The sequence below is a fragment of the Lithobates pipiens genome, unplaced genomic scaffold (genome assembly GCF_037356315.1).
Source record: "Lithobates pipiens isolate NorthernLeopardFrog02 unplaced genomic scaffold, aLitPip1_a1.2 Scaffold_22, whole genome shotgun sequence".
NCBI lineage: Eukaryota > Metazoa > Chordata > Amphibia > Anura > Ranidae > Lithobates > Lithobates pipiens.
In genome coordinates, this window is record NW_027507784.1 from 318,428,224 (window position 1) to 318,454,487 (window position 26,264).

General features: G+C 46.1%; 1 protein-coding gene across 1 annotated transcript in view; it reads right to left on the minus strand.

Moving 5' to 3' along the window:
- Positions 1-1,513: 1,513 nt before the first annotated feature.
- Positions 1,514-26,264, minus strand: part of GID4 (GID complex subunit 4 homolog) — a 32,885-nt gene continuing 8,134 nt past the window's right edge. The window contains exons 3-6 of the mRNA XM_077449448.1: positions 24,436-24,543; positions 22,754-22,855; positions 19,086-19,216; positions 1,514-1,819 (exon numbers count right to left, since the gene is read on the minus strand). Of these exons, the coding sequence (XP_077305574.1) occupies positions 1,756-1,819; positions 19,086-19,216; positions 22,754-22,855; positions 24,436-24,543 (405 nt within the window). The 3' untranslated portion in view covers positions 1,514-1,755. The remainder of the gene's footprint in view (positions 1,820-19,085; positions 19,217-22,753; positions 22,856-24,435; positions 24,544-26,264) is intronic.

Genomic DNA, 26,264 nt, shown 5'->3' on the forward strand with positions numbered 1-26,264 from the left:
TCAGAGGATCGGAAGGCAGGTTTCCCAATGGCTAACATTTGTGACGTTTCAGGCTCAAGCTGCCTATCCAGCACTGGCAGAGAAAAACCTAAAAAAAAAAAAAAAAAAAAACACACAAGGGGCGAGGGGGTCTTGTATATAAAAATCTGCAGGAAATAAAAACTTTATCTGAAGCTGGATTTATATGTAAAGCAGAGACTCCCCTCCTTTAAAAACACTCTGCTGGTTCAGAGGCTGAACTGGGCCAGCTACAGAATGGAACATAAATCTGTGCAGCCCGATAGATCTATAGAATGTACACATCACACTAAACTGACCATGGCATCCTTAAACCACGACCCCTCCTTGGTAACGCGCTTTCTACAAAACTCTGCGCACACAGATCTGCCTTAGGACTGCAAATGAGACAGTCATATTTTCTAACATTTTAGCTTCTTTTTTTTTTTATGTCAATAAAAAGATCTACACGCAATAAGCTAGCAATGCAATACAAACCAAACCAGTAGCGGCAAGAAAAGCTCTTATGACACTAATCCCCAACACAGAAATTTTGGCGGATGTAATATAGAAAACATAAATAAAAGCATTAATCGGTGTTTGCTGGTCAGGGCTGTGAGATGAGCGAAAGTCCTAAAGCATGATTAAAAAACAGCGAAAGAAGCCATCCCATGCTTTTATTCTGCGAGACCTTTTTGCTGAAACGGCAGCGGTCCCGCTGTAGCTCCTCGCGATAAGTCACTTGCATTGTAGTCTTTTTCCGGGAATTCTGAATGATACTGCAAAATACAAATAGCCACAAGATGGCACTTTTTTTACGGTCCTGATTCAACCCCCCTTCAGTAGGGTATTTGCACAGCAGAAACTGGAATACCTTGGGGAGGCCGGGAGCATGGATCGTCACCCAGTAGGTATAACCTTAGTCGATCAGACTTCCGCACCACAAGTCATCGAGCCTTCACCTAGTTGCTTCCTCTGGAGGTATCCATAGATTTAGATTTTTGATTAAATATATGTGCATTTATAATATATATTTATAGATATAAAAAAATCTGACATTTGCCATTTTCAATGTGAAAACGGGTAAAATGTATTGCAGTCTAGAGTAGATTCTTCTTTCGTTGGTAAAAGGAATCAAAAATATCACTCTTGTAAGAATTTTGGGGCAAAAGAACACATGTGGAGTAGGAAGGGGGGGGGGGGTCCAGGGCAAATCCTCTACAACAAATGGAGTGTTTAGCCCGTCTTGCAACTGTTGAAGTTGACACGGAACATGCCCAATTTGAAGTCAATAGAATAAGCAAAACCGGTCTCTGTCACTCAATCCGTTATATATATATATTTTTTTTTTAAATAACGAGATGAACGAGCAAATGACAACTTCCCAATATTTGCTGTGGTACACTCTCCATCGGCAGGAAAAGGTCCCTTGTTGGTTTGAGCTTGGGATTAAACAGAGGAGCATCATATCAAGCGCGGGGGGGGGGGGAGGGCGTTCGGTGGGGGGGGGGGGGGATGTCGTGGGGGAACAAAAAAAAAAAAATCATAAAACAAGAAAATCCGGCGGATTAAAATAAAAACTGCGGCAGGTATAGGAAGTGGACGCCAGTAGACCAGTTCACGCGTCATTGCTTATAACACTCATACATTCTTCTCAGAGTCTCTAGCTTGGACAGAAGTGGCGAGCAGCAGTTTTGGAAGCGGACAGCTCCGCTCGTTCTCCGTTGTGGGTTTTTTTGTTTGGTGTTCCACATCTTGTCACCGGAATTCATAGATGGGCGCGCTGTGTTCAGGGACATGTGTCAGATTTAGAGACTGGTACCTGCAGAGAAAAACATAAAAATTACCGATAAAAAAAACAAAAAAAACACACACACACACACACACACACACACACACACACACACACACTGCTCATTTGTTCTATCTTTCCCTTTAGCTTTTAGGCCTCATTTTTGCATCATGGAGAGAGCGCTGCAGCATACAGCTGCCTGTAGTAATTAAACAGTTGTACTCTACCTGTATACAGGTATATGTAGATGCATAAACTCAGACTTCTGAAGGCGATTGGTTGCACTAGATTTTAGTTAGGGGTATCAGAGTAAAGGGGGCTAAATACACATTTGTAAAAAAAAATAAAAAATAAAAAAATAATGAAAACCATAATTGTGCTGGTCTATCACATAAAATCACAATAAAATACATTTGAGTTTTTGGTTGTAACAAAATGTTGAAAATTTCTAGGAGCATGAATATTTTTTTAAGGCACTGTACCTCCATTATTATGGGTGGCTAAACACTTTAACGGTCTCTCCCGGGTGCAGAAATACACAGCAACTGACGTTAGAAGCCTCAAATTGCCCATATGAGTCCTTAGAAGTCCAGAGACACAGACAGCTGACCTTTTTACGCAAAAATATACACCTTAGAACAGAGCTGAACTTGGACCTCCCGGCCCACCATCTAAATTTCTCTATTGGTCTTTAAATGCGATATGCGACATCAATGCATATTTACAGCAGTTTGCCAGTGGTACAGCCACGCCGCCCCATTGATTTCAATGGGCAGGAGCGGGGGAGCAGCAGTATACACACCGCTCCTTCCCCGCTCCAAAGATGCTGCTAGCAGGATTTTTTTTTTTCGCCCCAGTGTGAAAGCCCTCAGGCTTTCACACTGGAGTGAATGGAGCGGCTCTTTCAGGGCGCTTTGCAGACGCTATTTCTATCGCTGTAGCGCCTGCAAAGTGCCCCAGTGTGAAAGGGGTTTTAGGGATCTTACAAATTTAATCTTTACACAGGGCACCTAACCCCCAATAACTGTAGAATCATAGCATAAGGGTAACCAGTATAGCAGTATGGGAGTGAAAGCTTGTATATTCAAATAACAGCAGGGGCTGAGGCTCCCAGTACATACCCATCAAAAAGGAAGGATCTCAAAGTCCTGCAAGACTCACTTCATTCCAGAAATAGTGTATGTTTAAATTATAGCTGAAGGGCAGATATAAAATCTCTCTCCGCATTCATCAATACAGCATTTGCCTAGTTTGAATGGATTAGAGGTTTGCTTCACTTTTATAAAATTTAAAAACTTGCAAGTTAAATATCTGTCCTACAATGTAAATCCCACTCTTCTACATAAAGGCGGGCCACCACACTGCAATGTTTCGAAAGCAGAAAGAGGATGAGGACTGGGGAGTAGGTGGGTAGTAATTTCTGTTATGCCACTTTCAGCTTCAAGTGATACTCAAATCTGCAGACCTATAGATCAGGGATATGCAATTAACGGACCTCCAGCTGTTGCAAAACTGCAAGTCCCATAATGCCTCTGGGTGTCAGACTTAACCACTTTCAGACCGGACCATTTTGCTGGTAAATGACCAGAGGTCTTTTTACACTTTGGCACTGCGCTGCTTTAACTGGTAATTGCGCGGTCATGCAATGTTGTACCCAAACAAAATTTGCGTCCTTTTCTTCCCACAAATAGAGCTTTCTTTTGATGGTATTTGATTGCCTCTGCGATTTTTATTTTTTGCGATATAAACGTAAAAAGACCGCAAATTTTGAAAAAAAAATGATATTTTCTACTTTTTGTTATTAGAAAAATCCAATAAACTCAATTTTAGTCATACATTTAGGCCAAAATGTATTCAGCCACATGTCTTTGGTAAAAAAAAAAAGTCAATAATTGTATATTTATTGGTTTGCGCAAAAGTTGTCACATCTACAAACTAAGGTACGTTTTCTGGAATTTACGCAGCTTTTAGTTTACGACTGCCTATCTCATTTCTTGAGGTGCTAAAATGGCAGGGCAGTACAAAACCCCCCCAAATGACCCCATTTTGGAAAGTAGACCCCCTAAGGAAACTGATAAGAGGCATGTTGAGCCCATTGAATATTTTATTTTTTTGCCTCAAGCGATTGAATAATGACAAAAAAAAATTTTTTTTTTTTTTTTTTACACAAAGTTGTCACTAAATGATATATTGCTCACACATGCTATGGGCATATGTGAAATGACACCCCAAAATAAATTCTGCTGCTTCTCCTGAGTACGGGGATACCACATATGTGGGACTTTTTGGGAGCCTAGCCGCGTACGGGGCCCCGAAAACCAAGCACCGCCTTCAGGCTTTCTAAGGGCGTAAATTTTTGAGTTCACTTCTCACTACCTATTACAGTTTTGAAGGCCATAAAATGCCAAGATGGCACAAAACCCCCACAAATGACCCCATTTTAGAAAGTAGACACCCCAAGCTATTTGCTGAGAGGCATGTTGAGTTCATGGAATATTTTATATTTTGCCACAAGTTGCGGGAAAATTACAAACTTTTTTTTTTTTTTTTTTTTTAACAAAGTTGTCACTAAATGATATATTGCTCATGCATGCCATGGGCATATGTGAAATGACACCCCAAAATAAATTCTGCTGCTTCTCCTGAGTACGGGGATACCACATATGTGGGACTTTTTGGGAGCCTAGCCGCGTACGGGGCCCCGAAAACCAAGCACCGCCTTCAGGCTTTCTAAGGGCGTTACAGTTTTGAAGGCCATAAAATGCCAAGATGGCACAAACCCCCCCCCCAAATGACCCCATTTTGGAAAGTAGACACCCCTAAATTTAGGGGTACACTAGTGAGACTAGGTAATAAATGGCGGGTGCCCTGAAACTATAAAAAAATAACTAACCAACCAGCGTCACCTGTAACAGTTATATGGTGATCACTGGTGAAAGGGTTAACTAGGGGGCAATCAGGGGGCTTTATGCGGTAGTATATGGGGGTCCCTGGCGCTATAAAAAGCTGCGGCGAACCTAAATACCTACCTGCCTAACTAGCGTCACCTGTGACACTAATACGGCGATCAGAAAAATGATCGCTTATTAGGCTGGGTTCACACTGGAGCGATGCGGAAACGCCGCGAATCCGCGGCGGGTTCCCGCATCGCATGCCTCCCGGCGGCAGTTCACACTGCCCTATGCGAACTGCTGGGAGTGTCAGTGAAATGTTACTGACACCCCCAGATCAGTTCGCATATCGCAGTGCGATCTGCAAACTCGGATCGCATGGTGTGAACACCCATGCGATCCGATTCTGCTGCGGGCCAAAAAAAGGGTCCCCTGCGAATTTGCGGCGGGTGTGGCGGGTGCGGCGAATGGCTGAACTCGAATCGCACAGAGATCGGATGTGATTTGCACTGCAGTGCGAATCACATTCGTTCTCATAAACCGCTGCAATGTGAACCCAGCCTTAGTGACACTGGCGACGGGGGGTGATCACGGGGTTAAACCTTTATTGGGGGGGTTAGGGGGGTACATTAGAACTAAAGGGGGCTAACTCTAACTGCCCTAACAGTTATTACAGTCACAAATGACACCAATGCAAAAAAAAAAAAAAAAAAAAATGACATTGATGTCACTGTGACTGGGGGGCAGGGGTAATTGGGGGGGTGATCGGGGGGGTGTGAGTGTGCCTGGCATGTTCTACTGTGTGTGTAGAGTGTTGGTGCAACTCACTGATCCGCTCTCCTCCGTGTCGGAACGAAAAATACCGACACGGAGGAGAGAATACATCACTTCCTCTCCTGTGTTTACATTACAGGAGAGGAAGTGATGTCACCGGGGATTTCTATTCGTCGGGAGCGATCGCGAGGGGGTGGCCATGAATGAATGGCCGCCCCCTCGTCCCGGATCGCTCCCGGACGAAAACCGACCGCCGCAGGCACCGGGCGGGGGCCCGATCGGGCCCCCGACCCGCGGGAGGCAAGGGACGTACATGTATGTCCTTATGCCTGCCCGTGCCATTCTACCGACGTACATCGGCGTGCGGCGGTCGGCAACTGGTTAATATGCCTCATGGGACTTGTAGTTCTGCAACAGCTGGGAGGTCTGCTAATTGCATATCCCTGCTATAGACTATTGGGTAGGATCCCAGCTGCAAAAGATGATCCAGCATGCAGAACAAAATGGGGTGGAAGGGGGCAAAGTTTGGCATCTTAGCCCTGGCCACTGAATGACCTTGTACTGGCCCTTTAAAATATATCTAAAGCTACAGTGTTTTTACTTTTAGAAAACGTATGGAAGGATTAGCACCCTGTCCGTTTACTACTGTCTATCACCATGGGGGGGAATTTTTTTTCAGATAGGGATGGGAGATCCAAAAATGTTAGTCATCATCGTAAAGGAATGAAGGGGAATCAACATCACCTGGAAAATTTGGAGAGGTGTCTTCAGGAAAGAATGTGAAGGGGCACATTTCTTTATTGGTCTGACAGGATCATCTGAAGGAAAATCTCCCAGTGGGATGCGTTTTTTTTTTGGTCTGGACAGGGTTTTACCATACCCCGTTTTAGGAAAACGTCATTCAGGGAGGAATGCATCTTTTGACAGGTACTCACTCCCATTAGCTCTATTATCACCTAGGCAAAAATCATGTGCACTTAGGCACGTTCCCCTGCCCGCAGCCTCCTGGGACAGGTCACCCATCCCAGGAGGCTACAGGACCAGTCTCGCAGCACCGCGCAATATCACACATGCGCAGCAGGAAGCAGACCCATTCCTAAGGAAGTCACAGCCAGCTCCCAAATACAAGATGGCGGCGCAGGGACCTGCAGTGGTAAGAAGAACCAGCTGTGGAAGACCGCGCTGGACTCCAAGCATAGTTACATACCGGATTTTTTAAAATCAGCAGATACATTAGTAGCCACTGCCTTTACATTTAAAGTGGAGATCCACCCGATTTTAAGACATTAGACCAATGCAATCAACTCTATCTCCTAATGTAAAAACTGAAGTTTTTTTTTTTTTGTGTTTGTAACTTACTTGTCATTGTAATCTCTATTTCCTGTCTCTCCTGTGTGCGGATAGAGGCGTGGCTAGTGCGGCTAATTTGTAATTTCCTGATAGCCGCACTGGCTCCTGGGAGCTTGTGTCATTGTTCCCAGGAGTCAGTGAGGCAGCCTGGTGTGAGTTATCGCGGGATTTAAGCTACGTTGCCATCACAACAGAGCGGGACTTCGACGACGCCGCCTGTTGCGATGGCAACCTGAGCTATTGACGGCGCTCCAAATTCAACTTACTGCGCATGCCCGGAAGAGGATGCAAGAGGCAAGATGAGAACGGCCAAAAAAATGGAATTACGTACCGGTAATGTCCTTTTCCAGGAGTCTTTCAGGACAGCCACCTTAGAGAGACACCGGCTCCTCCCCTCTGAGGAAACACCGCCTTCAATTTCATAATTTAAGCCTCCTCCTCCCTTCGTTCCTCAGTTCTTCCAGAGTACCTCCGGCCAAACTGGGGAGACACAAGAACACGTCAAACAAATAAACTTTTTAAGTCTTACCTGACGATCTCATGTAATGAGTTCCCGATGATCTGCAACAATTTGGGTGGGAACCGGTGCTGTCCTGAAAGACTCCTGGAAAAGGACATTACCGGTACGTAATTCCATTTTTCCCCAATCGTCTTTCAGGACAGCCACCTTAGAGAGGATAAGCGAGTATATTACCTTAGGGTGGGACTACTGCCTGTAGCACCTTACGACCAAAGGCTTGGTCTTTGGCTGACAGAAGATCCAGTCTATAGTGTCTCACAAACGTAGAAAAACTGGACCACGTTGCAGCTCTACAGATCTGTTCCGGAGATGCACCAGCCCACTCTGCCTGAGAAGTTGCCACGGCCCTGGTTGAGTGTGCTCTAATGCCAGCTGGAGGATCTAATCCCCCTGCCACATATGCCTGCCCAATGGCTAACCTTAACCATCTAGCTATGGTACGTCTAGAGGCTTTGGAACCCTTCCTGGCCCCTGAAAATAAAACAAAAAGTGAATCTGTCTTTCTGAACTGACTTGTGCAGTCTAAATAATAAAGAACACATCTTCTAACATCTAGTCTGTGAAACATGTGTTCCTGTTCTCTAACTGGATTTGAACAAAATGTAGGTAGCACAATCTCCTGCATCCTGTGGAAACTAGAGGCTACCTTAGGCAAAAAGGCCGGATCTATCTTCAAAACCAGACGATCCGGAAAAACCTGAAAAAAGGGAGCCCTGACAGAAAGGGCTTCGAGTTCACTTACTCTTCTTGCTGTAGTGATCGCCACCAAAAACACCGTTTTGAGAGTGATCAGCTTTAATGAGCAAGATTCTAACGGCTCAAAAGGTTCCCCTGTGAGAACCTGTAAAACTAAAGAAAGATCCCAAACTGGGAAGGGGGAGCTTGAAGCCGGTCTTTGCCTACCTAGGGCCCTGAAGAACCTTACGACCCAAGGATCTGACGCTAGATGTTTCTCTAAAAACACGCTCAAAGCGGAAACCTGAGCTTTTAGTGTTCCAAGCGCTAACCCCTTATCCGCCCCTGCCTGTAGGAACTCTAGAACGGCTACAGGGCTATGCACGTTGAAGGAACCCTCTGAACACCAGCTGTTAAACCGTTTCCATACCTTTAAGTAAATGGACTGGGTTTCCTTTTTCCTACAGTTTAGAAGAGTGGCTACCAACCGGTCTGAGAAGCCCTTGGCTTTCAGCAATTCTTCCTCAGAAGCCACGCTGCCAGGTTCCATCGTCCTACCTGAGGGCAGAACACCGGACCTTGAGACAGGAGATCCTCCTGCACTGGGAGAATCCAGGGGGGTTCTACAGACAGGCCCTTCAGGATCGAGAACCACGGCCTCCTGGGCCAGTGAGGTGCAATTAGAATGAGGGTAGTGTTCTCCACTTGAAATGTCCTTAATACTGCTGGAATGAGCACTGGAGGGGGGAAAGCATAGCACCTGGAGAAACCCCAACTCTGTGCTAGTGCGTCCACCGCCAATGCCCCGTCCCCCCTGTTTATGGAGAAGAACGTTGCTACCTTCGCGTTTTCCCTTGCGGCAAAGAGATCTATTGCAGGAATCCCCCATCTCCGGGTGATCATTTCGAATATTTCCTGCTTGAGAACCCAATTGCCTTCTCTCAGAGTTCTCCTGCTGAGAAAATCTGCCACCTGATTTTGTTCTCCCTTCAAGTGGATTGCTGAAAGGGACAGGATATTTGCTTCGGCCCATCTGAGGATGGCTTCCGCTAGGGCCCATAAGGACTTGCTCCTGGTGCCCCCCTGTCTGTTGATGTAAGCTACCACCGAGGAGTTGTCCGACCTTACCCTTACGCGATTCCCCCGGAGCTCCTTCTGAAAGGTTCTGAGAGCTAGATCTACTGCCCTCAGCTCCCTCCAATTCGAGGATCTCCTCGAGTCCCTCTTTTCCCAAATACCCTGTATTAATCGGGAGTCTAGGTGTGCCCCCCAACCTGAGCTGCTTGCATCGGTCGTGACCACCCTGGAGGTTGGCATGACCCACTCTAGACCTTGGGACAAATTTGCTCCCTTCCTCCACCACCAGAGGGACCTCTTTACCTGATCTGGAATCGAAACCAGAGAATCCAAAGATTCCTGGCTGTGATCCCAAACCTTCAGCACAAATAATTGTAGAGGGCGGTAATGTAACCCTGCCCACTGAACCGCTGGAAGAGCGGATGTCAGCAACCCTAGCGCTGACATGATCTTCCTTATGGAGATCTGGTGGTTGCCCTGAAGAAACAACAGAGCCCTGTCTATCTTTTGAATTTTTTCCAAAGGAAGAAAGACCCTTTGTACTGTTGAGTCCAACTCGTACCCTAGGAAAGTGACCCTCTGGGAAGGGATTAAGTTGGATTTCTCCAGGTTCAGGAGCCAACCCAGGCTTACTAACAGGTTTCTTGTGACCTGTAAATCCTGAATTAACTGTGCTGGGGAAGGGGCAAACAGAAGGAAATCGTCGAGATATGCGATCACCGAGATTCCCCTGAGACGCAGAAATGCCAGAACTTCTGCCATCACTTTGGTGAAGATTCGGGGGGGAAGAGGATAGTCCGAAAGGAAGCGCTCTGAACTGAAGGTGTAGTACTTCCATTGGAGTTCTCACTGCCAGTCTGAGAAAACGCTGGTGGGACTCTGCGATTGGAATATGCAGGTATGCATCTTTCAGATCTATTGATGCCATGAAGCAGTTCGGAGGTAGGAGTGCTTTTACTGAGTAAACCGAATCCATCCGAAACCTTCTGTAGGTAACTGAGACATTCAGGGGCTTCAGGTTCAGGATGAGCCTGAACTTTCCCGAAGGCTTGCGAATCACGAAGACGTGAGAGTAGAAGCCTCTGCTTGTCTCTCCTACTGGAACCCGTACTACCACCTCCTGTTCTTCCAACTCCTGAAGAGAGGAAAGAAGGGCAGATGATTTTTCTGCGCATTTTGGCAGCTCGGTGACAAGGAACCTCAGAGGAGGGAGTTCCGAAAACTCCAAATGGTAACCTCCTCTGACGATCCCCAAGACAAACTGATTGGAGGAAATCATTTCCCACTGTGGGAGGAAGGCCCCCAATCTTCCTCCCACCGTGACCCTGTCACTGAGATTTTTTGGGCTGTTCAGGAGGGCGAAAAATTGCTCCCCCGGGGCCCTTGCTTTTGAGTCCCCAACTTTTCTTCTGCTGAACCGTACGGGGTGGTACAACCCTTTTCTGGGGACGAGTCTTTTTGGCTTGTTCCCCAAATTTTCTTTTAACAGGAAAGGCCTTTCTTTTGTCTGCTGTGCGATCTAGCACTGTTTCAAGACCTGGTCCAAACAGTAGATCTCCTGTAAAGGGGATTCCACAAAGTTTAAGTTTGGATGCATTGTCTCCAGGCCAGGTCTTCAGCCATAAGGCTCTCCTGGCAGAGTTGGTCAGGGCCAAGGACCTTGCCGACATTCTCACGGATTCCGCCGAAGCGTCCGCTATGTAGGCTATCCCTTTAAGAAGCATGGGAAAGGAGGATAGAATAGTCTCCTTTGTTGTCCCTGCTTCAATGTGTGCGCTAATCTGGGTGAGCCAATACTCCATGTTGCGGGCCACCACCGTGGTTGCCATGGCTGGCTTAAGATTTCCCTGTGATGAATCCCAGGCCTTCTTAAGAAGGTAATCCATCCTTCGATCCATAGGGTTAGAAAGTACCCCCATATCCTCAAAGGATAGATCAGTGTGTCTGGACACCTGGGAAAAAGCAGCGTCTAGTCTGGGAGATTTATTCCAGACGAGAGTCTCTTCCTCCGAAAAAGGAAACCTACGACTTAATGCCCCAGAAAAGAAAGGTTTCCTTTCGGGATCCCGCCATTCCTTCTTGATGGTATCGATCAAGACGTTATGCACTGGGAACACCCGCTTCTTTTGTTCCCCCATGCCCTTGTACATCCGATCATGGAGTGACAATGTCTTAGTTTCTTCTTGAATGCCTAAAGTGGTATGAATCGCTCCCAAGAGCTCATCCACATCCTCCAGGGAAAGCTTATACCGCGAGATTCTGCTGGATTCCCCATCCAACACCTCGGCGTCAGACTCCCCCTGGGAGTCTGAAACGACACTGTCAATTTCCTCCTCAGCTTCCTCCCTGGGACCCTCTGAATTCTCTCCCCTTGCAGGAGGAACATCCACAGGGCTGGATGGTACACTCTGCTGCGCTGGTGTAGGAGTGCTCGGAGGCTGGGGCCACTGAAAACTGGAAAGACCAAGTTAGACTTACCGGTAACTTGTTTTCCAGAAGTCTTTCAGGACAGCACCTGAGAGATAGCGACTCCACCCTCCTCGTTAGGAAACACCTTCTTCCTCCAGACTTTAAAGGGAGGCGCCTCCCTACCACACATCAGTTGTAGAAGAGAACCTCCGGCCCCGGCTGGAACACATAAACACATACGTTAGTCACAGCGTAGCATAATATAATACCATAGGGCGGGATGCTTGCTGTCCTGAAAGACTTCTGGAAAACAAGTTACCGGTAAGTCTAACTTGGTCTTTCCCAAGGCGTCTTTCAGGACAGCACCTGAGAGGATAACAGAGACTTACCCCTTAGGGCGGGACAACAGCTTGCAGGACCTTTCTGCCAAACGCCTGATCGCTGGCAGAAGTGAGATCCAGTCTATAATGTTTCACAAATGTGTGAAAACTCGACCACGTCGCCGCCTTGCAGATCTGCTCAGGGGTGGCACCAGCTCTCTCTGCCCACGTAGACGCCAGAGCTCTGGTTGAGTGTGCACAAATTCCTGCTGGAGGAGATAACCCTGCCTGGGAATATGCCTCTGAGATAGCTAATTTCAGCCATCTAGCTAAAGTAACTTTAGAAGCCTGAAAACCCTTTTTTCTTCCTGAGAAAAGTACAAACAGTGAATCTGAACGCCTGAAGGACTCCGTCCTTTCTAAATAACTCAGCAGAGTCCTTCTGACGTCCAAAGTATGGAAAGAAGTCTCCTTATTTCCTTTGGGGTTAACACAAAACGTTGGCAGTACTATGTCCTGTATACGGTTCTGAACTGAAGCTACCTTCGGTAAGAATTTTGCATCTGTTCTAAGAATAACTCTGTCAGGAAAAATGGAAAGATATGGTTCTTTAATTGACAGAGCATTTAGCTCACTGATCCTGCGTGCAGAGACAATGGCAATCAGAAACACGGTTTTTAATGTGAGAAACCTAAGGGAAGCCTCCACAAGAGGCTCAAAAGGCCCTTTTGTTAGAGACTGTAGGACTACCGACAAATCCCATCTAGGAAAAACCTTAACAGGAGCTGGCCTAGATCTTTTAAGAGCTCTAAAGAACCTGATCACCAGCGGATCTGAGGCCACAGATTTTTCTAAGAACACCGTCAGGGCTGCTACTTGCACCTTCAGGGCACTAACTGCCAGTCCCTTGTCTGCACCATCTTGTAAAAACTCCAAGATGGAGACAAGGCTCCCTGTCACCTGGGCGGCTGACAAACACCAAGTTTCATAACACTTCCAGACCTTAGAATAAATGGCCCTCGTAACCCTTTTCCTACTTGCTAAAAGGGTCGAGATCAAACGGTTGGAAAACCCCTTGCTCCTAAGGAGCTACCTTTCAGAAACCAGGCCGTGAGAGCCAGGCTGGCCACTCCTGGATGGTTCACTGGGCCCTGCAACAACAGATCGTGTCTGAGGGGCAGACGCCAACAAGGCTTGATTGCCAGGCCTAGAACTGTCGAAAACCAAGCCCTTTTTGGCCAAAAGGGCGTGATTAGAATAACTGGTACCTTCTCCCTCTGAATTTTTCTTAAAATTAACGGGATTAACTGAAATGGGGGGAAAGCATAGCAAAGACGAAATTCCCATGGATAAGCTAGCGCATCTGTGCCCAGCGAGCCATCGCGACTGTCCAAGGAAAAGAACTGGGGAACCTGGGCGTTCACCCTTGAGGCGAACAGGTCTACTTCTGGTAAACCCCATTTTCCGGCAATCATTGTGAATACCTCCGGGTTTAGAGACCATTCTGCTTCCCGAATAGCGTTTCTGCTTAGGAAGTCCGCTACCCTGTTTAGATCCCCTTTTAGGTGGACTGCTGATAGGGATAACAAATGTTTTTCCGCCCACCGAAGAATCTCCATGGCCAGTACCTGAAGCGACCTGCTTCTTGTACCCCCCTGTCTGTTTAAATAAGCCACTGCCGTGGCATTGTCTGTTAGGACCTGGACGTGATGGGACTGCAGTTCCTGAACAAACAACTCCAGAGCTAAGGCAATCGCCTTGAGTTCCCTCCAGTTTGAGGACCTTATTGTCTCCTCTTTGGCCCAGGACCCCTGAGTGAAACGTGTTCCTAGATGGGCTCCCCACCCCCAGGAACTGGCGTCGGTTGTTAGTCTTTTCCCGACTGGACAAGCCCAGACTAACCCTTCCGATAAGACCTCCTGTCTTTTCCACCACCATAGGGACCTTTTTACCTGGGTTGACATTCTCACCTCTGCCTCTAGGGATGCCACTGTGTGATCCCAAGATTTTAGAAGGAAAGCCTGCAGACACCTGAAATGCATTCTTGCCCACTGGACTGCTGGCATTGCTGAAGTCAGAACTCCCAAAGCTGACATAACCTGTCTTACTGTCAGATTTTGGCTGGTCTGTAATAAAGACACTGCACCGGAAATCCTGTCCTTTTTGTCTAAGGGAAGGAAGATTTTTTGCTCCACCGAATTTATTAGAAACCCTAAAAACCGAATCTCCTGAGATGGGTTTAGGGACGACTTTTGGAGGTTCAAAATCCAACCCAACGCCTCCAGATGGCTGCGAGCTTTGCCTAGATTGGTCTGCAATTCCTCGCTGGATGGGGCGAAAAACAGCAGATCGTCTAAATAAGGAATAACTGCGATTCCCTGAAGACGCAGTGGCGCTAAAGCTTCTGCCATTATTTTGGTAAAAATTCGGGGAGATGATGACAGGCCGAAGGGTAGGGCCCTGAACTGGAGATGATGAACCATACCCCCCAACCTCACCGCCAGCCTGAGAAACTTCTGAGACTGGGGAGAGATCGGAACATGTAGGTATGCGTCTTTTAAATCTACTGACGCCATAAAACATCCTGGCGTCAACAGGTTTCTGACCGAAAAAATTGAGTCCATTTTGAACTTCCTGTACCTTATGGACTCGTTTAAAGGTTTTAGGTTGAGAATCAACCGAAACTTCCCTGTCGGTTTCTTTACTAGGAAAACATGGGAATAAAACCCCTCCTGCTGTTCTTGCAGGGGTACCTGTACTACTACGCCCTGTTGCATCAGTTCCTCTAGAGAGGACTTCATGGCCAGGGCCCTTACTGGATCCCGCGGGGTGTTGGTAATCAGGAACCTTTTTGGGGGGTCGTTGACAAACTCGAGTGAGTAACCCTGCGCGAGAGTGGTCAGGATAAACTGATTTGAAGTTATCCCTGACCACTGCGGAAGAAATTCTTGTAGTCTTCCGCCCACCCGCAGAGACGAGTCATTGCGATTTTTCGGCCTGTGTAGGAGGACGGAAGAGAATTCCGCCTCTACCCTTCGGCTTCGGGGCGGACCAACTTTTCCTTCTCCCTTGCAACTTGCTGTCCTGATCCTGAGTTTTTTGAGGTCGAAAAAGACGCTTTGGTACCTGCTTTTTCTTTTTGACCGGAAAGGATCTCTTTTTATCGGCTGTCCTGTCAAGAATATTATCGAGGTCAGAGCCGAAGAGCAAGTCTCCTGAAAAGGGTAACCCACACAGCTTATTCTTTGAAGCCGAGTCACCCGGCCAGGTTTTAAGCCATAAGGCTCTTCTTGCAGCATTAGTTAGAGCTGCTGACCTGGCCGATATCTTAATTGCCTCAGCTGAGGCATCTGCAACATAGGCCACTGCCGTAATCAGGGTAGGAAAAGAATCTAAGATTTCCTGTTTAGGGGAATCTGCAGCTATATGTGACTTTAACTGGTTAATCCAGTATTCTAAATTTCTGGCTACACACGTTGTGGCCATTGCTGGTTTTAAATTGCTCATAACTGATTGCCATGATCTCTTGAGCAAAAGATCCATGCGTTTGTCCATCGGATCTTTCAAAACTCCCATATCCTCAAAAGGACAGATCTGTGGACCTTGAAACCTGGGAAAAGGCGGCATCCAGTCTGGGCACCTTGTTCCATACTGCTGCAGGGTCCTCCTCGAAAGGAAAACGCCTTTTGTGGGCTTTGGAGAAAAAGGGCTTTTTCTCTGGATCCTGCCATTCTTTCCTAATGGCCTCAGATGACCGGATGAACTGGGAATGTTCGGCCCTTAGGCTCATCCAACCCAGCATACATGCGGTCATGGAGTGATAATTCCTTTTTTCTCCTCACTTAAACCAAGCGTAGCATGAATGGCTTTAAGGAGCCCATCGACCTCTTCAAGGGACAGTTTGAATTTAGAGGGGGCTACCTCAGAATCCTCCAACTCCTCTTCCGAATCTTTAACGGAAAGAGCAGTGGACTGCTTTTCCCTATCTGAAGGGTCTTCAGGCAGAGATTCTAACACCGGGATTGAGAGAGACCCCTGGGAAGACTCTGAAGTGGAAGGCTGACTAGCAGCCGGGTTTGCTAGTGAGTCACGAAAATTCTGGATCGTGGCGTACAGCTCCTTCTTTACAGAGGCCACCAGATCCTCACATACAGAGGCAGATTCCTCTTTAACTAAAGAAGTAATGCAGGGACTGCATAAGGTTTTCTTCCAATTTTCTCCCAGCTTGGCCCTGCAAGAAGGACATCTTTTCTTTGGGTCAGAGCTCTTAGCCTATGAAGAAAAAGACAAAAAAGGGAAAAAAACCAGGGAACCCTTAGTGAGACCCAGTCTCAGCTTTGATAGGGATCACCACACAGGTGCACTAAGAAGAAACCAGTCAGCTTCTAGTGCCCAGACAGGCCCCTTGCCACCAGGGGGGAAAAAAGAAAGGAGAGAGCGAGACCAAACGCCAGGAAATAGAAAAAGAAAGGCAGACTTTAACTGCTGCCTCTTACCTGGGCCTTGCTGGTGCCTGTGCCTGTCCCCACCGCTGCAGACGCTGAATCTTCCATAATCAGCTGTGCAGAGATCCACTTGTGGCTAAACGCCGCCTCCGGAGTCACGCCGTGCAGCTGCACCGGACCGGAAGCGGAAATAGGCACCAGCACCTGTCCTCCCTCCTCCCCCCTGCGTCCACGCCGGAAACGACGTTTCAGCTGACCCGATGACCCGCTCTGTCACTTCCGGCGCGACCGCCGAAAACAAACATGGCGGCGGCACACGCGCGCCGCCGCGCCTACGAACGTGCGGGCCACCGAGTCTTCGGCTCTCTCCGAGCACAAGAGGGGAAGAGGAGCCCGCTTGCTACCGCTGACGAGGCGTGGGTAGGTCGGGAGGACAGCGGGTCTCTAAAGGAGGAAAAAAAGGGAAAGAAGCCTAGTCCCTCAGGAACACCTAAGAGAAACAGACTCCTTCCCAAAAGGTGTTCCCTCCGGGCCGGAGGAAACACAAAAACTGATGTGTGGTAGGGAGGCGCCTCCCTTTAAAGTCTGGAGGAAGAAGGTGTTTCCTAACGAGGAGGGTGGAGTCGCTATCTCTCAGGTGCTGTCCTGAAAGACGCCTTGGGAAAAAAAGTTTTGGAAGGACTGAAAGGTACCAGAGAGTTCCTTCATAGAAGCTACCAGATCTGCACCCTGCTCTACTGCCTGTTCCTTAAGTAAATCCTCAATACATTGTTTGCAAATAGCTTTAGACCAAGAGTCTCCCATAGACGTTCTACATGAAGGGCACTTCTTCTTAGAACCATGGGGGGACTTGCTCGTGGCTTTCTGAAAGACACAAAACACAGGAAGGGGCAGCATGAGCCTAAAAAACAGCAACACCAGCGCTACATAGAGGACCACCGGGAGTGCCCCCCCTAGGATCAACCATCACCAGGATCCCAGACACACTACCCTTCCCCCCGACCACCAAGGAGGAACACCAGTGGAGCTACTGGATACAAGTAAGGGAACACCTCCCCAGGTTTCCTCTTACCTTCGAGTGGCTGGTGCTGTTATCTCCAGGAGTTTTTGAAGCCTCTGCCTCGGACATTCTCCCGTTGAGGAAGCGTGGTACGAACGCGCCTCTAACAGCTACCTGTGCAACTGTGAAAAGAGAGGCTGCACCAGCCGAACGCTAGGTTCCCCTTCACGTGCCGCGTCCGGAACCGGAAGACGCGGATCGAACGAAGGGGTCCGCCCCCACCGGAACTGACGTCGCCCGCCTACCGGTCCGGCTTCCAGCTCCCAGCCGGCTGCGTACACAGGGGGGCCCTGGACGCCTTCGTTCAGCACCCCACTGGGCGAAGCGCAGGGATGAACCTCTCCAAAGACTTCCTGCTTTCCCCAAGCGAAGATTGGAGTGCGTGTAAAGGTCAGTCGAGTATTCAGCTTCCCCAGCCGACTGGACTGTTTGTTCCGTTGAAACCCCCGCGGGTGAACGAACGGACGACCCCATAAACTTCCTGCTTTCCCCAAGCGGAGTTTAGGGTATATGGACAGTACGAACACTTCAGCTCCCCGCTGATAGGACTGTCCTGGACCGACCGATGAACGGTCGGATAGCCGAACGGGGCCAGGGCTCCGCTCGGATGGCTTCAGTTTCACCAACCGAATTTAGCCTTAAGGTTCCTTGGCGGTGTCTCCCCGCCGGAGGAAACACCATAACTGAGGAACGAAGGGAGGAGGAGGCTTAAATTATGAAATTGAAGGCGGTGTTTCCTCAGAGGGGAGGAGCCGGTGTCTCTCTAAGGTGGCTGTCCTGAAAGACGATTGGGGAAAAGAAGATTTAAATGTTTTTTTAAACAGAAAACTGACATCTTAACGGCATAAAAACTGAAACAAGTGAGTTTTAATTTTAAATAATTGAATCGGTCACTTTTTTTTGCTAAAAATGATTTAGGCAGTGGAACCCCACTTTAAAAATGTCTGAAGCTCCTCTTTAAAAGCAGAGCTCCACTTAAAAGGGGAAGCTCTGCTTGTTTGCGCCCGCCACTGCCACATTTGGCATTTTTTGGAGGGGAGCCGGTACCTGGTTTTAATAGGTAGCGGCTCATAGTTCTGGCTCAGATCGTGAAAATTGACGCCCCTTCTTCCCCCTGCGGTCTTCCGGGATGCATCACAGGTCCCAGAAGACTATGGGACCATTCACAGGCACAGTGCGACTCGCACATGCGCAGTTGGAAACCGCAAAACATCACTTCCGGAAGAATCACTTCAGGTGAGGACATCACTGGATTGCTGAACGGCAAAGTGTCCTTATACTAAAAAACAGCAGTTACAGTATGTGTAGCTGCTGACTTAAATTTTTTGGGGGGAGCCTGGAGCTCACAAGTCATTGAAAAAGGAACAGATATGCAGCAATTTGGGTCATAATGTCAGAATTTGTAATCTGCATATTTCCTTATCTGTTCCGTATCAGAAATTTAATATCAGAAAAGAAAGCAGATGAGCATGACAAGCAGGCAGGAGAAACAAGCAGCAGCCATATTTTCCTCTGTACAGGCTTCATGTAGGGTACTTTCACACTGGGGTGGGGGGGGGGGTGTGTTAGCGGTAAAGCAGCGCTAGTTTTAGCGGCGCTTTTCAGCTGCTAGCGGGGTGCTTTTAACACCCACTAACGGCCAAAGAAAAAAGCAAAAAAAAAAAAAGCCAAAAAGCGCCAGTCTAAATAGCAATTTGCAAAAGAAAAAAAAAAAGTTTCACCAAGGGAGCATGTATATCACTGCAGGTGACAGGAAACAAATTCTGGCTCCTTACCACTCGGAGCTCCGATGGTAGTAATAGCCTTCTATTGTTGCAGCAGACTTCTGAAAGCATATGTAATAGAAGCCAGCAAAGGAAGCGCCACTGATGTCTTTGATTGTGTGATCGGGGACTAAGAACTGCTCCTATGGAAATAGGGGAAGAGAGGTCAGTCAGACACAATATAATGAATACCAAAAACATTGACACATCTAAACATGTTGTACAAAATAGATGATTTTTTTTTTACTGATATCGCTTTTCCAGTCTGTGTCTATCTAGTCCAAATTAAAACAGGGGTCTTTCTTATATGCTTGCATTGAACACATTGAAAAACATTGAAATCATGCATTAGGGTCTACAGCTTCCTTATCCCAGCCTGGCAATAGGTCAGCTCCGCTCTCTCAAGTAAACCATTCATCAGAGGCTTTATCCAGATTATTTTAAGGCTGGATTTAAACTGTTCATGTGCATACAATGGGTGGTAAAGTACACGTGGATATAAAATTAGCACAGTTTCCCTTTTACGCTAAACTGCAGTTAATAGGAGTGAACCAGCCACATAGGAAAGAATGGGATTTCTACTTGAAATTCCTTTTTAATGCAGCAAAATGCAAGGAATTTGCTGCATTAAAAACAGAAAGGCGTAAATAGACCCTTCATGGAAACTAGACATGTGCAAATAACATTGTTCCGAATAAATTTTCAGATGAAATTCAGCATATTAGTTAATTCAGAAATATTTGAATTAACAAAACCCCGTTAATTTTTCCAAAAATCCAAAATGTGAAACATCAAAAGAATGAAAATCCGAAATTTCAAAAATAATTAAAAAAATTATAAAGAATGAAAATTTGAAAATCCAAAATAAACTAATAGCCAACTATTAAATTATTAGGTATTGAAATTTCTTTTCAAATTTGGCTGTCAGTGCACTTAATACAAAATGTATCCAAAGCTACGAATTATCCCAAAATAACGAATGCCGCATCTACACAAATGGAATGTAGCAATAATAATTTAAAAAAAAATTATTTTGTTACGTTCCATATGTTTACATACGGCATTCGTTATTTCAGATAATTCATAACTTCTGATAAATTCGTATTCGTTACGTTCGCCAACAGCCAAATTTGAAAGGAAATTCCAATACCTATAAATTAATAGTTAGCTATTAGTTCGTTATTTCGAAATTTCATTCTTTAAAATTTTCGGAGTTTTACCAATTTATTTGAAATAACATGTTTCGATCATAACGAGTGACCCAAAAAAACAAAAAAAAAAAACAAAAAAAAAAAAACAAACCCAAATTAAATAAAAACGAACAAATTTTTCGACCATGCACAGGTCTAATGGAAACCACACTAAAGCAAAGCTGCAAGTATAATAGTCGTGGGCACATACCCTTACCTATACTTGTGACAAGGGGATTTGACTCCACACTCCAGTCCCGAACAGGTCAGGTTTTAAAGAGGAAGTAAACCTTAATGGGTTTACTTCTTTGTCTCCCTGCAAAGGTAAAGCGCATAATGGGCTACTATGTATCGCATAGTAGCCCATTATGTGTCACTTACCTGACACAGGAGCCAGCGATGTCACTGCTGTCCCCTGTAGCTCAGAGCGGCCTTCTTCCGGGTATCACTGCTCCGGCCACGCACATCGTTGGAGCAGTGATGACGTCACTCCCACGAATGCACACGGGAGCCACCACTAACGGCATATCTCCGTTAACAGTGGCATTCTGCGATAGTACGTCATAGACAGTGGTGCCTGTCTTCTAGTAAATATCTCCTAAACCATATAGGTTTAGGAGATATTTCTTGGACCTCCAGGTAAGCCTTAATCTAGGCTTACCTGTAGGTCAAAGTGGTTTGTAAGGGTTTACAACCACTTTAAAGCTTGACTTCAGGATAAGCAAATATGGTCCTAATAGAAGAGTAGTGCATTTTTGTTTTTTTTAAACAGTAAGTTTTTATTAAAATCTGCAGGGTATACATGTGAATTACTTGTTTCTTTGTGCACTTTGCATCTTCCAGATCTGTGCAGTAATCGTAGCTTTTCTTTTGTGCGGGAACTTCCTGTAACAAAGATCACTCAGTGCTGCTCGCTCTCCTTGTGCGGGGTGACTGGTCTTGTCCCCACCCCCTCTGCAGGCAGCCTGTAGTAGGTGGAGCCTGATGGACCCTCCTAAAGCTCTGCTCTATGCACAGGCTATGTACAGCAAAGTGATGAAATTGCTAATTTTACAGGATATCATCTCAGATTGACTTGACATTTGATGCACAAAACTGGATTTATATCCTTTGTAGCTATTAAACATTTGCCAACGTATGTTAGGATGTCATTTTGTCATATGATGTCCTCGGTTTGCAGTGATTATACTGGGATGAGGTCTCCAGCTACAAGCATCATCCCAGTATCAGCATTTTCAGTCGGCAATTCCCTGCGTGGCAAAAGTGATTAGAGTGGCTGTTCAGCCAAATCACTTCTGCGGGTGGTGAAAGGGGGCACCCTCATCCTGTCGCTACCTTTTCCGGGCCCTGCCGTCCAATCGCGGAGCCTGAGAGCACTGCGACTGGCGGCGACAACTGCGCATTACAGGGGGAGAGAGAAACCGATGCTGTTCCTCCCTCTGTGACCCCGGAAACAACCTGTTTACCTGGCTGTTAGTGGCCAGGAAAACAACCAGCCGATCAAACTAATCTGTGTCTGATCTGTGGCATTGGAGGCCAGAGGAGTTCTGGGGTCTAAGATATAAAGAGGACCTGTCATGGCCCATGCTGTCACAAGGGATATTTGCTCATCCCTTGTGATAAAGTTATTGCTAATACATTAAAAAAAATTTAAAGCAACATGAAAAATGTTTGATAAAAGTGACCCCCCCACGCTTATGCGCAAATGTAAACCAATAAGAAAATAATGTTTTAGAGTGTTTAAGTATTAAGGATTTTTACATGAGTAGATTTTTATAAAGTGGTCCCATTCAGAGAATGCTTTGAATGTTCTCAATTACGTCACCACCCTGCCTCTCCACCTTGTCCAATCAGAGAATGCTTTGCAATCATTGAGACAATGCAAAGCATTCTATGAATGGCGCCTATGCCAAGCAGCTGACCATCTGTGCTCAGAATGCATCAGGCCAACCACTCACCACAGGACCTGAAAACAAGAGAAGATTAGGGGGGGGGGGGGGGGGGGGGGGCGTTGTCCATTTCAGTGATTTCCAGTTGCCAAGGGCATTGGCCAGGTATGCTATATACATAGTTACACTGCTCTAAGTTGAACCAATTATAACATACCTGGGATTCATCTTTAAGGTGTCCCCCCCCCATTGATAGAAGAGCGAGTGAAGCATGGCACTAAATTACTAAGTTTGCAAAAGGTAACATCGTCATTGTCTGGACAAGCTGAAAGGTATTAAGTGATGCCACAACAACAATTTTTAAACCAGACCAATAGACAAACACTGACTTTAGGTCTACTGCTTCAAACTGATTCCTGGGTTTTAAAAAGGCAAAGCTCACAATCGCGGTCTCCGCTTAATAAAGAGCAGTAGAAAAAATAAATCAAAACTGAGGGAAGCTGCTGGGGAAACCAGACTGAGCCCCTATCAGCTGACAGGGAAGAATGGCAGAGTTCTAAATGGTGATTTATGACTTTAGATTCACTAGAATGAAACTTACCTTCCATCTCATGAAGACATAGTCTCCAGCTTTCAACTCATCAAAACCAAAGTCATCTGAATTGAAGGTTTTCGCATACTGGTAGAAGGCTTGGAACTTGCCCTGTGGAAAGACAATATGGTTAATAAAAAAAGGACAATTTCAAACAGCTTTACTTGGTTCTTCTAGTGATGAAGGTTTTAAACATAATTTTTTTGTTTCATGACCAAGGTCGGCTCTGGGTATGAGTGACTTTCAAACCACTGGCCCATAGCTAGGTGCAACAGGTCCAGATGCAATTCAAAAACCAGGAAAAGGATTTTTGGGGGTCATTGAAGGAGGCCGATTTCTCTTCAAAAAAGGTATCAGCACAAGGGACACATCCTACTGCTTGTAAGCCATGTCCCTCGCACTGATTTTTACTTTTAGCTACACTAAGGGGTTGGTTTATCAAAGGCACTCTGCAAAGTGCAGTTGCTCCAGAGCTTAGTAAATGAGGCGAAGCTTCACTTTGCAAAGCATACCCAATCACATGCAAGGAAAATAAAACAAACAGCACTTTTGATTGCACATTACTGGATGATGGAAGATTGCAGAAGCAAACTTTCCCCTTATTTACTAAGTTCTGGAGCATCCATTAACCACCTCACGTACATCTACTGCGGCAGCTTGGCAGCCCTGCGTGAACTGCCGTATAGGTACGTTGGCTCCTTTAAGGGGGAAACAATGCGCGTGGCTGGCGGTCAGAATGCCCGTCGGCCACCTGCGACGGTGGGCACGAGAGCCAGAACGGGGATCTGTGTGTGTAAACACACAAAACCCAGGTCTGTCAGGGGAGGAGAGACAGCTTGTCTATTCCTAATCAGGAACAGCAATCAGTCTCCTCCAGTGAGTCCCAAACCCCACAGTTAGAAACACACATAAGGGAACACACTTAACCCCTTGATCAGCCCCTAGTGTTAACCCCTTTCCTACCAGTGACATTTTACACAGCAATCAGTGAATTTTTAGAGCTCTGATTGCTGTATAAAATGCCAATGGTCCCAAAAAAAAGTCAAAAGTTTCCAATCTGTCAGCTGCAAAGTCGCAGTCGAGAAAAAAAAAAATAAAAAAAAAAAATAAATGTAAATCCCTTAAATCTATCCCATATTTTGTAGACACTATAAACTTTTGCGCAAACCAATCAATATACGCTTATTACGTTTTTCCTTACCAAAAATATGTAGAAAACATTGGCCTAAGTTTATGAAGTTTGTTTCAAAAAAAGATTTGGGGGGATATTATAGCAAAAAAAAAAAAAAACACCACACACGCAGAGGTGATCATATACCACCAAGAGAAAACTTAATGGGAAAAAATAAAATACATGGACATCAATTTTGTTAAGTTACAACGTTGCGTGCAATTGTCAGTTAAAGCGTTGCAGTGCCGTCCGGCAAAAAATTGCCTGGTCATTAAGGGGCTATATCCTTTTCCGGGGCTGAAGTGGTTAAAGATGCAAAGCGACCGCACTTAGAGGCAGTCTAAAAATGTGGAGAGAAGCATACACAGGAGGTGCTCCTCACATCAGTCAGATTCACACTTCTAAAACTCAGATGGGAAAAAACCCACAAAATTCCGACAGGTTGGCTTCTTCAACAAAAACGTATTTTCTTGGAAAATGAACACAATCAGAAGTCTGGGACATCAATACTGCCACTTACCCAGTGTTTCCGATCCACATCTTCATCTGCATCCCACTTCCTTGTTAAAAATGGGTGTTTTCTACTAATTATTTCCCCTTCAAAGAAGGTAGTGAGGGTCGGGTATTCCTGGAAGCGGGAGAAAGTGATAAGTCGTGGCATGACTGTACGAGAACCAGAGACGATATAAAATTACATACAAGGATACTATTCAAAGAGTGCAGCCAGTCTGTCTACACATGTGAAGAACATTAATAATAGCTCAGTTTTTCATTGGCGTTTTACATGTATTCTTAGACCTTTATCAGACATTTTACAGATGACCACACACGGGTTGTACGATCTCCTTTATATTTAGGAACAACCTTGCAATGCAGGTGCAGGGATTTATCTGGCTGGGTAAGAACTAAATTGATTTGATTGGGTATGTCCTCAAACTGCAGACTTGATGGTAGATCCGAATCAGATCACTGCAATTACAGCTGCAAGTCTTTTTGGGGATGTCTCTACCAGCTTTGCACATCTAGAGAGTGACATTTTTGCCCATTCTTTGCAAAATAGCTCAAACTCTGTCAGACTGGAGAGTGCCTGTGAACAGCAATTTAAGCCTTTCCACAGATTCTCAGTTGTGTTTAGGTCTGGACTTTGACTGGTCCATTCTAACCCATGAATATGCTTTGATCTAAACCATTCCATTGTAGCTCTGGCTGTATGTTTAGGGTCGTTGTCCTGCTGGAAGGTGAACCTCCGCCCCAGTCTCAAGTCTTTTGCAGACGCTAACAGATTTTCTTCTAAGATTGCCCTGTATTTGGCTCCATCCATCTTCCCATCAAATCTGACCAGCTTCCCTGTCCCTGCTGAAGAAAAGCAGCCCCACAACATGATGCTGCCACCACCATGTTTCACAGTGGGGATTGGGTGTTCAGGGTGAGGTGCAGTGTTAGTTTTCCACCACACAGTTTTACTTTTAGACCAAAAGGTTCAATTTTGGTCGCATCTGACCAGAGCACCTTCTTCCACATGTTTGCTGTGTCCCCCACATGGCTTTTCCAAACGGTAAATGGGACTTCTTATGGCTTGCTTTCAACAAGGTCTTTTCTTGCCACTCTTCCATAAGGCCCCTTTCACACTGGGGCGGTGCGTGCGTCGGCGGTAAAGCACTTTGCGGGCAGTATAGCCGCACTGCCCCATTGATTTCAATGTGTAGGGGCGGTGAATAAACCGCTCCCAAGATGCGGCTAGCAGGACTTTTTTCACCGTCCTGCCAGCGCACCGCTCCAGTGTGAAAGCCCTCCGGCTTTCACACTGGAGTGAAAGGGCCGTTTGTTTTCAGGCGCTATTTTTAGCACTGTAGCGCCTGAAAACAGCCTCAGTGTGAAAGGGGCCTAAAGGCCAGATTTGTGGAGTACACGGCATTATAGTTGTCCCGTGGACAGATTCTCCCACGTGAGCTGTGGATCTCTGCAGCTCCTCCAGAGTTACCATGGGCCTTTCGGCTGCTTCTGATTAATGCTCTCCTTGCCCGGCCTATCAGTTTAAGTGGGCGACCATGTCTTGGTAGGTTTGCAGTTGTGCCATAGTCTTTATATTTTCGTATGATGGATTGAACAGCGCTCCGTGACATATTCAAAGCTTGGGATATTTTTTTTATATCTTAACTCTGCTTTATACTTCTCCACAACTTTATCCCTGAGCTGTCTGATGTGTTCCTTGGCCTTCAGGATGCTGTTTGTTCACTAAGATTTTCATTTTTGAAATACATACATAGTTGCTATATAACATTAATTGTACGCAGCACCCTTGAGGGACCTTTAACCTTTGTGAATGGTTCTCTAACAAACCTCTGAGGG